Raw genomic sequence first — 15,035 nt, forward strand, 5'->3', positions numbered from 1 at the left:
TTTGGGAAACGCCAAAAATCGTACGGCCAAAAAAATCGTACGTCCGGTTGTGACCTAGGCTTTATATACTGTATTTTTTAATACACATTTTATATATAAAATACATCCACCAGCAATTATTGGCACCCCTTGTAAAGATTAGTAAAAAGGGTGTGTGTGGTGGGGAGGGGGGGCGGGGCGGCGGTGACGCGGCATGGCACGGCGCACACCCTTTGGTGAAGTCGCTTCATCACACACTGACGAAAAAAAAGGGAAAAATCCAACCTTTAATTGAAATAAATTTATCCAGAGAAAAACAAAATCCCTCATCAAAAAATGATTATTTTCAGCAAAAACGCTGATGTTACTATTATTGGCACCCCTGGAAATGATCATGAACACAGTGTAATGGAAGCAGGCTTCCCATTTAAATTGCACATTTCTGAGTTGACTGGAAGGTGTACGAACTTTCAAGCCGTAATCAATCCATGACGTCCTGACTGATTAACTGGGGAACAAATATGAGGCGACACATTCCCCGAGTCATCCTTCGTCACTTTACCCGTCAGCGCTTTTAAGTTTATAGCTGATTGGTGTGTGCGCACGCAAGAGATTTTATATAGAGACAGAGAGGATATTACATTGTTGTATGAAGATATTAAGTTTATCTTTGGGTGGTGAATATATATATAGAGAGAGCGGCAGCTACAATTATCGACACCTTTTCAGATTGACCAATAAAAAATGATTATACAAAAGTGAGTTTCAGCTCCGACAGTTATCGGTTAATTAATCAACCTGAAGACCCGCCCTGCCCCGCCCTTTGAACTTGTCGTCTGATGACGCAGCTCGTTACCAAAGATTGAATTTTTTTTAGCGCGATCGGCAATTTTTCGGAAAACCCGGACGTTATCATCGCAGGTAAGCATGGTGGAAAGATCATGGACGTGTTTTTACTGATCAAATTCACCGATATTTCGTGAGCTCCTTGTTGAAACCTACTTTGTTTCTTACTCTTTCATTTGACAGCCGCTATTTTGTATCTAAACGCGCGTTTGAGAGTCACGTGAGGTGTCGATAATAGTGATCGCTTTCACCGGTGTCCACCATTATCGACACCCTGTGGGATTAAGTGACGTTTACAACTGTTATGGATCGATCTTTGTGTAACATTGTTGAAGTAGATGAAGTACTTTAAAAAAATGAAAGTGCTGTGATTTATAATCATTTTTTTTCTGATTCATAACAGAATGGAATGTTTATAGAGTATTTGGAATCCGATTGCAATAAATAGAATTAGAGCAGAATTAAATTCCAAGCATAGAAAAAACAACATGCTTGAAATATTCTGATTTTTCTATTCCATTCAGAAAATGTATATATTTTTTTGCAGTTTGTTGTAAATCTCTACCACATATTACAATATCAGTAGACATTTTATATTTTGGTTCGAGGAATGGCATGCGACCTTTGACCTGGATGCTCATGTGGTTACAATATCAATTCCCTGTTGATATTTATTGGTAAACGACAAAACTAGAAATTAATACAAACGACGACGAATGATGAACAAAATGTGATCTACGAAAATACTTAGAAAGCGGGTAGAAAGTGGAACAAAAAGATTTTCTGACGCAGATTAAACATCATCAGTTCATTTGTTTACAAACGTTAGAATTACTTCCTCATTTACATAAACACCCACATCCAGATATTTATAGAAAAGACATTTTGTACTAAATATAAGTCTACGTAAAACAAATTTCAAATAAAAACTGTTTTGTTAACTTAATTCCACATACCAATTTTTTTTTTTTTAAATCTGTAGTATACTCATCTGGGTGTCGATAATTGTGGAACAGTTTCAATAATTGTGGACAAAGGTGTCGATAATTGTGGAACAGTGTCACGTGATCCGATACGCTAAGTAATCAGGAATCAACTCTTTTTTTTTCTCCCCCCCCCCAGTGGAAGTTTGAGTAATTATTCATGCACAATTTACATCTTGAAAGTCTTTTCTACTTTTGCAACGGCCAAAAGATCGTTAAGGTGTCGATAATTGTAGCCGACGCTCTAGTGATAAAGGAAATATTCTGCAGCATAATTGCAGAAATGATTGTCTAAAGGTTAGCTCATTTAAGATGGATGACCTTCCTAAAATTCAACTAGGCTAATTCAATTATGGTAAAAGACATTTTGTACTGAATAAAAGTCTGTAAAACACATTTTAAATAAAAACTACATTTTGTTAACTTAAAGGGCTGATGACACGAACATGACTCTATGCAATTTCTTAAATAAACTATACAACATGGCAAACATGTTAGATTTCTGTTATAATTGCGTGAAAAGAAGCTGTTGTTACGCAAATATCCAACTTTTAATTGCACAGCGCAAGAAAACTGGGTCCGTGGCTCGCGGCCATGTTGTGACGTCAGCGGGAGAACACGCTGCGGTTCACTGGCTGTTCTACTCTGGTTCTACTCAATGGAAATGGCGCATGAAAACGCCGGTGAACTCTCTAGTGCTAGCTCTTCCTCTTCTGGGAGTCTAGAATTGTGTTGATCTCATCCGAATAGAATCTATGATAGCCTACCCTCTTTACCCTTTGCCTCTCGTTGCTAGGCGGCAGTTACGTGAAAGCCGCAAGCTTTCACAAGCAAATACATGACTGATATCACGCCGACTTTATGATTACATTTATGATTATCATGTAGAATCTATAGCTCTACGTACCTTTATCTTATGTCGTTTCACAACACATGTTCTGACAGGAGGACTGTCTTTGGATCCGGCATAGCTACTAGTAGACCCCCTCCGGAATACTGGCAGTGTTGCCAGATTGGGAGGTTTCCCGCCCAGTTGGGCGGTTTCAAGTGCATTTTGGTGGGTTTTGAACATATTTTGGGCTGGAAAACTTCAGCACTATCTGGCAACACATACTGCTGACGTTTTCCAGCCCAAAATATTTTCAAAACCCACCAAAATGCACTTGAAACCGCTCAACTGGGCGGGAAACCTCCCAATCTGGCAACACTGTGTAGGCACTGCTGATGGTAGTAACACATGTTTGTGCTGAACTGAACACCCAAGAGATTCTTTTAAGCTGGGAAGGGTGTCAAAACAATCCAAATCGAAGTGTTCAGAGCACAGGACGGATGTTGGTGAGGGCTCCCACTTGTCACGAGTGCGCCTGACTTGCTTCACCCACTTCGCATGCAGCTCGGGATCTCTGGGAAACTTGAATAAACTTACCCCATCCTTGTAGGTTTTGGAGCAAAAGCCGGCAACACAACGCGAAGGCATAATAACTATATATATATATACTGTCTAATAAAAATACTAATGATAAACTGAACACCTGTCGCATCAACAACAAACTGGCAAGTTAGGAGGAAGGTTCTTTCGCTGACGTCATATAGCTCCTCCTCCTCTTTCGTCTCCTGGGTGCTGCAGCCCCGTCAAATTTGCCCAAATAGCTGCGTTTTTTTATCATAACTTGTAAAATAGGCGCCTTTGTGAATTAATATATGGATCATCGGGAATGACTTTTTATGTTATAAAACATCGCCAAAGATGTCAAAAACGTGTCATCAGCACTTTAATACCACATACCGATTTTTTTTTTTAAATAAATAATCTGGGTGTCGATAATTGTGGAACGGTGTCGATAACTGTACCCGCCGCTCGAGATCATGAGTGATTGAAGCAAACGAGTGAAATATTTTTCAACATGAAGATAAACTGCATATCTTCAAACTAATGCACGATTTTAATCTTGATTTCTTTATAATTTGCATGAAAAAGTGACCCCTTCAGGATGAAGAATGTTGAGGAAATTATAACCTCAGCGAGTGAATCGTGCTCCAGGTCCAGTGTGAGGAGAACATCTGCAACTCGACACTGCTTAGTGATGCAACGTGGTGCAGAATCAAAATAAAACCACACATACTTGGCAAAGTTCAGCAAAAAGTGATTTGCTGATAACAACACTGTGTGTAACTCCTAACACACACACACACACACACACAGTCAACACTGAAAGATTGATTCAACAGTGCTGTGCATGTCCGAGTCACGGCATGTACCATGGAGGAGTGACGCATAATGAGCGCAGGAGACAGAAAGCACCTGGTGGGTCAGTGATCCATCACAGTTCGGACAAGGTGTCGGTTCCTCAGGACACACTACGAATCACGTGATCAGCTGACAAAGATCTGCTCAATCTGGTTTCTCTCCATCACCTGTCAGATTTTGCTCTCTGCACAGCTGTCAGTGCTGCTCGCTGGTACGAGACTTCCTGTGCTCTTCCACATGTCTGACATGACCACGACCGGCATGGCTCCGTGACCCAGTGACCCCCGAGCAGGCTTGGACAGTCAGCAGAGCTGTGTGACTGTGACGTTAGCAAAGCTCCGTTTCTTCTCGAGTCATGCTCAGGATGACAGAGACATGTCTGTTCTCCAGCACAAACAATGGCCTTGTCATGATACGCACACAGACACGCCAGTGAACAGCGAGACGAGACTGCAGGCTCGATGTGCGTCATTACGGGCCTCTGCATGTAGAAACGTCTACACAAAGCTAGCACACAGACTCCTCCAACGGAAAACAAGAGAAAGAGAGCGCACACATGACTACGAGTTTAGCCCCAACAAAGAGATGGAACTAAAAATAGCCTTCAGTGAACCTTCTAACTCATAAACACGGACTTGTTTTTATGTTTCCCCAAAGACCTTGCTGCATCCACACACACTGTACTTATCGATACCAACATTTCTACACTGTGAACACTCCTCACTTTGTAATCCAAAGAGACACACGAGAGAGACGAGCCAGAGAGAGAGAGAGACACATACACACACGAGAGACAAGCCAGAGAGAGAGAGAGAGAGAGAGAGAGAGAGAGAGAGAGACAGACACACACACACACGAGAGATGAGCCAGAGAGAGACAGACACACATGAGAGAGACAGAGAGAGAGAGAGAGAGAGAGAGAGAGAGAGAGACACACACACGAGAGCGAGAGACACACAAGAGAGATGAGCGAGCGAGACACGAGAGACACGCACGAGAGAGAGACGCATACAAAAGAGAGATGAGCAAGACAAGAGATAGAGAAAGACGAGAGAGAGACAAGCAAGCAAGCAAGAGACACACGAGAGAGAGAGCAAGAGACGGACACACGAGAGAGACAAGCAAGCGAGCAAGAGACACACGAGAGAGAGAGCAAGAGACAGACACGAGAGAGACAAGCAAGCAAGCAAGAGACACACGAGAGAGAGAGCAAGAGACGGACACACGAGAGAGACAAGCAAGCGAGCAAGAGACACACGAGAGAGAGAGCAAGAGACGGACACACGAGAGAGACAAGCAAGCAAGCAAGAGACACACGAGAGAGAGAGCAAGAGACAGACACACGAGAGAGACAAGCAAGCGAGCAAGAGACACACGAGAGAGAGAGCAAGAGACGGACACACGAGAGAGACAAGCAAGCGAGCAAGAGACACACGAGAGAGAGAGCAAGAGACAGACACACGAGAGAGACAAGCAAGCGAGCAAGAGACACACGAGAGAGAGAGCAAGAGACGGACACACGAGAGAGAGAGATGAGCAGCGACACATGAGACAGAGGGGCAGGGGAGACAGACATACATATATACACACACACACACACACACACACATATATATATATATATATATATATATATATATATATATATATATATATATATATGTGTGTGTGTATGTGTGTGTATATATATGTGTGTGTATATATATATATATATATATATATATATATATATATATATATACACATATACACACATTCACATACACACATACATACACATATACACTGTGTGTGTATATGTGTGTGCGCGCGCATGTGTGTGTGTGTGTGTGTATATGTATACTAGTGCATCTCAAAAAATTAGAATACCATGAAAAAGTTCCTTTTTTTCATAATTTAATTCAAAAAGGTAAACTTTCATATATTCTATATTCATTACATGTAAAGTGAAATATTTAAAGCCTTTTTTGTTTTAATTTTGATGATTATGGCTTATAGCTCATGAAAATCAGAAATCCAGTATCTCAAATTATTAGAATATTCCCTAAGATCAATCAAAAAAAGGATTTACAATACAGAAATGTCCAACTTCTGAAAAGTATATTCATTTATACACTCGATACTTGGTTGGGGCTCCTTTACCATGAATTACTGTATCAATGCGGTGTGGCATGGAGGTGATCAGTCTGTGGCACTGCTGAGGTGTTATTGAAGCCCAGGTTGCTTTGATAGTGGCCTTCAGTGTATCTGTATTTTTGGGGCGGGTGTTTCTCATCTTCCTCTTGACAATACCCCATAGATTCTCTATGGGGTTCAGGTCAGGCAAGTTGGCTGGCCAATCAAACACAGTAATATCATGGTCAGCAAACCATTTGGTAGTAGTTTTGGCACTGTGGGTAGGTGCTAAGTCCTGCTGGAAAAGGAAATCAGCATCTCCAAAAAGCTCGTCAGCAGATGGAAGCATGAAGTGCTGTAAAATCTTCTGGTAGATGGCTGTGTTGACTCTGGACTTGATAAAATACAGTGGACCAACACCAGCAGATGACATGGCACCCCAAATCATCACAGACTGTGGAAACTTCACACTGGGCTTCAAACACCTTGGATTCTGTGCCTCTCCACTCTTCCTCCAGACTCTAGAACCGTGATTTCCAAATTAAATGCAAAATGTACTTTCATCTGAAAAGAGGACTTTGGACCACTGAGCAACAGTCCATTTCTTTCTCTCCTTAGCCCAGATAAGACACTTCTGACATTGTCTCTGGCTCAGGAGTAGCTTGATATTAGGAATGCGAAAGTTGTATCCCCTTTCTTGAAGATGTCTGTTCGTGATGGATCTTGATACACTGACACCAGCCTCAGTCCACTCCTTGTGAAGCTCTCCTAAGTTCTTGAATCAACTTTTCTTGACCATCCTCTCAAGACTGCGGCCATCCCTGTTGCTTGTGCACCTTTTCCAGCCACCCTTTTCAGCAATGACCTTTTGTGGCTTACCCTCCTTTGCCCCTTTTCCACCAAAGCAGTTCCAGGGCTGGTTCGGGGCCAGTGCTTAGTTTGGAACCGGGTTTTCTGTTTCCACTGACAAAGAACTGGCTCTGGGGCCAGAAAAAACAGTTCCAGGCTAGCACCAACTCTCTGCTTGGCCAGAGGAAAGAACCGCTTACGTCAGCGGGGGGGCGAAGTTGTTAAGACCAACAACAATAACAAGACCGCGAAAGATCGCAATTTTTAAGCGACAAGAAGCAGCAGCTATACAAACGCGAAGTCATCCATTATTATTGTTGTTGTTGCTGGTTCTTCCGTGTTGTTTTTGCTTCAATATTCGCGCCAAGGTTTATGCAAACGTAGCAACGTAACTGACATATACAGCGACATAACTGACGTATACAGTGACGTAATGACGTGGCTTCTCTTAGCACCGCGAGCGATGGAAAAGCAAACTGGTTCTCAGCTGGCTCGCAAGTTGAACGAGTTGTGAACCAGCACCAGCACTGGCCCCGAACCAGCCCTGGAACTGATTTGGTGGAAAAGGGGTACTTGTGGAGGGCATCAGTGATCATCTTCTGGACAACAGTCAAGTCAGCAGTCTTCCCCATGATTGTGGTTGTGTGTACTGAACTCGACCGAGAGATACACTGTGTTCATACTGTTTTACTCAAGCTCGAAATGAAATATTCTAATATTTTGAGATTTTTATGTTTTTGTACTGTATGCCATACTGATTAAAATTAAAATAGAAAAATGCTTGAAACATTTTAGTTTATGTGTAATGAGTCTATAATATATAACATTTTCACTTTCTTAAATAACTGATGGAAAATATTGAACTTTTTCACAATATTCTAATTTTTTGAGATGCACTAGTATACACACACACACACACACAGCATGCATAGTAAAATAGATCAGTATTGGATTCAATTTTACATCTCTGATCCAACATCGACTAACAATGGATGACCTCTTCAGCTAACTCGTACGCAGCTCACGTAGGATCATACCACCCCAAATGAGAATAAAGTTGAGACGTTGTGTTGAAACCCAAACTAAAACTGAAAATGATAATTATTTCATGTTTCACGTCATGAATTTTTTTTTTTTCAAAACAAACATTTCTATTTGGATGCTTGCAACATACATTTAAAAAAAAAAAGAAAAAAAGTTGGGACAGTAAAGCATTTACCACTTTATAACGTAGCCGTTCCTTCTCACAACACTTCAACGATGTTTCCAGACTCAAGACACCAAGGCTACGTTCACACTGCAGGCTGAAGTGACTCAAATCCGATCTTTTCGCCCATATGTGACCTGTATCCGATCTTTTATTGACAATATGAACGACACAGATCCGATTTTTTCAAATCCGACCCAGGCCGTTTGGATATGTGGTCCTAATTCCGATTCCTATCCGATCTTTTCATATGCGACTTCAGTCTGAACCACCAGGTTCATCCGACTTACACGTCATCAACAAGCCACAAACGTCACTATTCTGCGCTGAAGTAGGCGGCGGGTCTCTCAAAAAAAGTTACAACAACATGGCGCATAATCACGGGCGCAGATAGAGGGTGGGATGGGTGGGATTCGTCCCACCCAGATTTAAATTCACTTCGTTCGGTCCCCCCCACTTATAGGGAGGAAAAAACGTCTATGCTGTCTTTCTTTGCATAAGGCAAACCTCACAGAAAAATCAAAAGACTAATTACCATTCGGTTTATTGAGGTGCACAGCAGTATATACATAGTTGCAACAACTCACAAACAAAACAAAGACTGATATTCGGTTGGTTGAGCTGCGCAGACTGCACAGGTTGAGAGCTCGAGCTTGGTTGCTATGGTAACCCACAACAAGTTTGACAGGCATATCGGGGTTGGTTTGCTGGCAGCTTTGTCCCCCCCAGTTTTTTGTCCCCCCCAGTTCAAAAAACGTATCTGCGCATGACATCAATGCGAGGGACGCTTCGGGCTGTGAAGGTTCTGAATCTTCTCAATGGAAGGACGCAGAGGTTAGGGAGCTGATTTCCATTTGGGGGGATGCAGCTATTCAAGCTAGATTGGATGGGTCATACCGCAACCGGGCGGTTTTACTTCCGTAAACACTGGCCATGCTCACTGCGTGTGACGTCGTCGTATCCTGCAATGCGCATGCGGAACACTTTTAGGTCGCTTTTCGTTCATACTGAGGATCACATACAAGTCGCATATATTTGTTAATGTGAACGACCTCACAAAAAAATCGGATTTCACAAAAAAATCGGAATTGAGCATTAAGCCTTGCAGTGTGAACGTAGCGCAAGTGTTTCAGGTGCTCTTTTGTCCCATTCTTCCTGCAAACAGGTCTTAAGTTGTGCAACAGTACAGGGTCGTCATTGTCTTATTTTCCATTTCAAAATTCTCCACACATTCTCTATTAGGGACAGAGTGGACACACCCTCTCCTTCCACAGCCACGCCTTTGTAATGTGTGCAGAACGTGGTTTTGCATTGCCTTGTTGAAATCTCCCTGGAAAAGATGTCGCCTTGAAGGCAGCATGCAGTACGTTGCTCCAAAATCTCAGTGTACTTTTCTGTATTAATGCTGCCATCACAGAAGTGTCAGTTACTTTTGCCAAGGGCACTGATACAACGCCATACCATGACAGACCCTGGCTTTTGGATTTGTTCCTGGTAAGAGTCTGGATAGTCTGTTTGGCTTTTGGTTCAGAGCACATGGCGTCCATTTCTTACAAAAAAGACCTGGAATACTGATTCGTCTGACCACAATTCGCATTTCCACGAGGTGATGGTCCATCCCAGATGCCTCCCAGCCCAGAGAAGTCAACAGTGCTTCTGGACACAGTTAACATCAGGCTTCCTTTTCGCACAGTAAAGTTTTAACTGGTATTTGTGGATGTAACCCTGCATTGCAGCCTGATAAAGGTTTGCCAAAGTAATCCTTAGCCCGTGTGGTTTTATCAGCTATAGACGAGTGATGGTTCTGGACGCAGTGCCGTCTGAGGGATGAGATCATGGGTGTTCAGATTAGGCTTGAGCCCTTGCCATTTACGCACCGTAATTCCTCCGGATTCCTTGAAACGTTTAATAATTACTAAGCACCACAGAGGGTGAAATATCCAAATCCCTTCGCCTCTTTCTTTGAGGAACATTGCTTTCGAATCATTTCTGATGCATTGACCGGAGATCCTCAACCCACCTTTACTCCTCAAAGACTAGGCCTTTCCTGGATACTGATTTTGTCCCAAATCATGATTACAATCACCTGTTGACATCACATCATTCTTTAACAGTTTTACCTCATTACGAGCCCTAAATTGCCCTCATCCTAACTTTTCTTGGAATGTGTTGCAGGCTGGGCAGCACGGTGGTGTAGTGGTTAGCGCTGTCGCCTCAAAGCAAGAAGGTCCGGGTTCGAGCCCCGTGGCCGGCGAGGGCCTTTCTGTGCGGAGTTTGCATGTTCTCCCCGTGTCCGCGTGGGTTTCCTCCGGGTGCTCCAGTTTCCCCCACAGTCCAAAGACATGCAGGTTAGGTTAACTGGTGACTCTAAATTGAGCGTAGGTGTGAATGTGAGTGTGAATGGTTGTCTGTGTCTATGTGTCAGCCCTGTGATGACCTGGCGACTTGTCCAGGGTGTACCCCGCCTTTCGCCCGTAGTCAGCTGGGATAGGCTCCAGCTTGCCTGCGACCCTGTAGGACAGGATAAAGCGGCTAGAGGTAATGAGGTGAGATGAGGTGTCGCAGGCCTGAAAAGCAGGAACGGATGTCTATTAAAATAAATGAAAAAGTTGACCAGTCTGCAATATCATTCCGGCTGCAATGAAATACAAGTCAAAATAAATCTAGAAACCACTGCTTTCTTTATTTCTATTTTCCATACTGTCCTAACTTTTTCTGAGCTGCGGTTGTAAGGAACAAAACACTTGAGGGTGTGCTGTTGGAGGGAACTAATCACCGATGACAGGAATGATGACGTGAAGTGGAGTTACTGGTTGTACCCTGAAGATGACTGTTCTCCAAGAAACACATCCTGGAATATTTTTATTCCTCTAATAAGCCAGCATTTTGCCAGTGATTACAATTCACTCCTTAAAGACTGAGACACAGTACTTTTTATTGGTTTATAGTTACAGTCGATGTCATGTTAGCTGCTTTCAAAAAAAACAAAAAAGCAAAAACAAAGATCAACTATGAGCTACTGCTGACTTCCGTATCCCCCCAGCAATCGAAGGAACAGGACACTTATCATGAATGTTGACTTCGACAAATAATGAACCCTGAAACAAGTAAGTAAAGAGCCGTGTCTCTCCACAGGGATTTCAAACAGCATCCTGGTAAACTGACATTTTGAAATAGCATTTTGCTTCTTGAAATAGCGTCAAAATCCACGCTATATGTTTCGTACATTCAGTCGGTCAACAGGAAGTCGATGTAGGACAGACCTGAAAATGTCCTTGTCTTTGGGTTCTGTTCCCTCGGCATGGAAGCGTGCGAATGTCTCACCTGTTTTTAAAAAGGGAGACCCCACCTTGGCAGAGAATTATAGACCAATATCTCTACTCTGTATTATTTCAAAAGTCTTTGAACGCTGTGTCTTTGGACATTGTTATCCATATTTTATACCATTTCTTTATCACCTGCAGCATGGTTTCTTGCGAGGTAGATCTACTGTAACTCAGCTTCTTGAAGTCTATCATCACATCTTAGACTTACTAGCTGGCGGACAGGAGGTTGATGGCTTACATCTAGACTTATCCAAGGCATTTGATAAAGTCCCTCATTATCTCCTGTTGTCCAAGCTTAGTTGTTATGGTGTCTCTGGGTCGCTTTTAAAGTGGTTTGAAAGCTACTTGACGGACAGGCATCAACGGGTTGTTCTTGACGGCACATTTTCGGAGTGGTTGCCCGTCACTTCTGGAGTCCCTCAGGGATCCATCTTGGGTCCATTACGGTTTTTGATACATGTTAACGATATGCCAAGGTATCTTGAGTACGGGTCGAGCCTCACCCTCTTTGCAGATGATAGCAAGCTTTATTGCCCTATCGAATCTGCAAGTTCCGGCATCTCTTTGCAGAGCGACTTGAACTGTCTCCATGACTGGAGTATGGATTATGGCATGCAGTTTAACATCTCTAAATGCAAGGTTTTGCACATGTCAAAGCTGAGATCACGTAAAGGGACTCCAAATAATTATCAACTAGCTGGGAAGCTACTGGAAACAGCCTCTGAAACTTTCGATCTCGGGATGGTTGTTTCTAATAAGCTCACGTGGGCTACCCATATTGAGGAATTTTGTGCTAAGGGAAACAAAGTGTTAGGTCTTGTGAGGCGCATTTGTGGGCGTGATATTTACGATGTATCAACTAGGCAGTTACTGTATACGACTTTAGTTAGGCCAATATTAGAATATGCATCACCTTTGTGGTCCCCTTATACAGTTAAACATCGAAAGCTGTTGGAAAACATCCAGCGTCGCGCCACAAAGTTTATTCTAATCTATCCGGCCGTAGAGTTAACATACAATGACATGCTGTGTAAGCTAAATTTACTCCCTCTAGAATTCCGTAGGGAGATACATGACTTAGTCCTCCTATTCGAATTCAAGGTTGGGATAATAACAGCAAATTTTGTCAATTTTTTGTCGCCTGCAACCAGCCATTATAGAACTCGTAACTATGATTTTAACAACTTTTGTCCTCTTATGTCGCATAAGCAAGATTATTTCACTAACTCATATTTTCCTCGAACTATAAAATTATGGAACAGTCTCCCTAGTTATATAAAGCAGTCTACGTCAGTTCCTGAGTTCAAAAAACTACTTCGTAGCCATTATAATTCAAGATTGTACTCATACCGGGCACCATGACCTATATTTATTTAACTTGGTTATTTTGTTACTTAGTCAATTGATAATTATTTTTTATATTTATTGTTTTTAATCATCTAAATATGTTTTGTATTTTGTTAAGGGGTTGAATGTTAACTGGGGCTTTGCCCTGTATTCTTCTCCTGCCACTTTTGCGATTTATGTATTTATTGTGGCAAACCTCAATAAAAGAAAAAGAAAAAAAGAAACCGGTATACACGGTACAGAACCCCAAGCTGAAGCTCGATACCAAATATCAAGCGGTTGTGATTTGTAGTTGCTGAGAAAAGTGTGATGAAAATTTCCTAAACCCATGCTATATGTTTCGTAAATATATTCAGTCGGTAAACAGGAAGTTGATGTGTGACAGACCTGAAAACGGTAAACACGGTACAGAACCCCAAGCTGAAGTTTGGTACCAAGTGCTGAGAAAAAGGGTCTTTCGGATGGATGGAAATACGGAGATATGGATGGACAGCCAGACAGACGTAAACCGCGTCTAGTTATACAAGACTATTCCTTACGCAATACTGCATTTACTACAGTAAAATACCATGCAGCGATATTGACAAAATTTGAGATCCGTCCATCTCTTAATACTGCACGACAGTGTACATGTAAGCATGGGAGACTCAGAACGACAGCAAGAAAGGGGTCATGTGGTTTCGCAGGGCTCTGCTCCTGAGAAAACACGAGTCTTGGGAACCAGCGGGTGCACGTTTCCCTCAGTATGCCAGACTCCTAAACAACCCCTGTGCCCTCTGCGTCCTTTGAAACGGTTAAATAAAGAACCCGTGCTGGCTGAAAGCTCCGCGATGAGGTCAGAATGACCTCAGCAGAGTTGCTGTGGCACAGCGGTGTGTGTAAACAGCTGGCTGGACTCTGCTGCAGGAACACACACGGTCTTACCGTGCAAAGCCAGCGTGCCTGTCTTCTTACGTCAGGCAGGCAGTGCTGCTCAAAAGCCTCCTTTTAGCCCCAGCTGCACTGTAACAGCAGGAGCATGGGAACATTCAGTTATTCCACGGAGCTGCAGCCAGACCTGGCATCATCGGCCGTCAGCGCCTTCAGGCACCAGGGCTAAAAATGACGCAGAAACAAAACAGGTCATGGCGCTGCCTGGGTGGGGAAGAAGGCATGTTCTTGGGACGAGGAGACAACTGGTGTGTGTGTGTGTGTGTGTGTGCGCGCAAGAGATCATTCCATTTTCTATACTCACATATGTTACACATTTATACTCATCATAGCCCCGAGAGAAGTTGGCCTGCTTTAGAGAAAACTCCTCTTTCGAAGCAGATGTCATGGCGATGACTTTTTTTTTTTTAAAGCACATTTCGCTTTTAGCCGTCTTACGTAACTCCACATCAAACAATAGCACTGTTATTCATCTCTACGCAAGCTTTCCAACAGCACATCTATCTAACCATGTCTTCGATAAAATACCGGAAAATAGCCGACATAATTTAAAAAAAAAAAAAAAAAAACATTGCTGAAATTGCTAGCACAGAGTGCTGGTTAAAAGCTCCTCCATGTCTCTCGCCGGTCGTTCACCTGACTGCATGCCTTCCAAATGCATTCCATTAACTCGGCGCAGTTCAGTCCAGTGATCAATGAAGGCCAGGTTTACTCCAAACTCTGGAACGAATCCACAAGGAGCCCCGAAGCCGCGGTAATCGCTGCAAACCCCACGGCTGCTGGCAGTGGTCTACGTGTGCACTGGCAGATGCGCTAGAATACAGGAAGGAGCTGTCTCTCCGTGGAGCGCTCCGATTCACCGCTGTACGCATAGATGTGCTCGTGCATACAGCCACAGCCTTAATCGTCCTCTGCTGCATCACAGGCTGCCAAGCGAGACAAGCCACAGCAATCACTTCGACCGTGCGGCAGCCAAAACAAACAGAGAAACAGTGTGCACATGGTGTCTCTCCGTTACGCACACACACACACACAGACCTGCATGCACACAGGTTTATAGACTGGGCCAAGCTAAGTACACAAAGGCTCAAATATAATTAAGCACGGCATGTTTAGAGTCAACAAGGTCTAATGTAAAGCCAACTCCAAGAGCACTGCTGTCAGGCAATTAGAAGCTCTAATGGGTCGACACTAGAAGAGCCAGC

At 43.0% G+C, this 15,035-nt stretch overlaps 1 protein-coding gene across 5 annotated transcripts in view; it reads right to left on the reverse strand.

Moving 5' to 3' along the window:
• The window catches only part of hdac4 (histone deacetylase 4), a 588,646-nt gene that overhangs the window by 219,659 nt on the left and 353,952 nt on the right, over nt 1-15,035 (reverse strand). Inside the window, exon 1 of one of the 5 annotated variants that reach the window (XM_060930289.1) lies at nt 14,467-14,599. The exons of the other annotated variants lie outside the window; for them this stretch is intronic. Within the exon in view, the coding sequence (XP_060786272.1) occupies nt 14,467-14,491 (25 nt within the window). The 5' untranslated portion in view covers nt 14,492-14,599. Of the gene's footprint in view, nt 1-14,466; nt 14,600-15,035 lie in introns of those variants that run through there. 5 annotated transcript variants of the gene reach the window in all.

Source organism: Neoarius graeffei, chromosome 9 (assembly GCF_027579695.1).
Source record: "Neoarius graeffei isolate fNeoGra1 chromosome 9, fNeoGra1.pri, whole genome shotgun sequence".
NCBI lineage: Eukaryota > Metazoa > Chordata > Actinopteri > Siluriformes > Ariidae > Neoarius > Neoarius graeffei.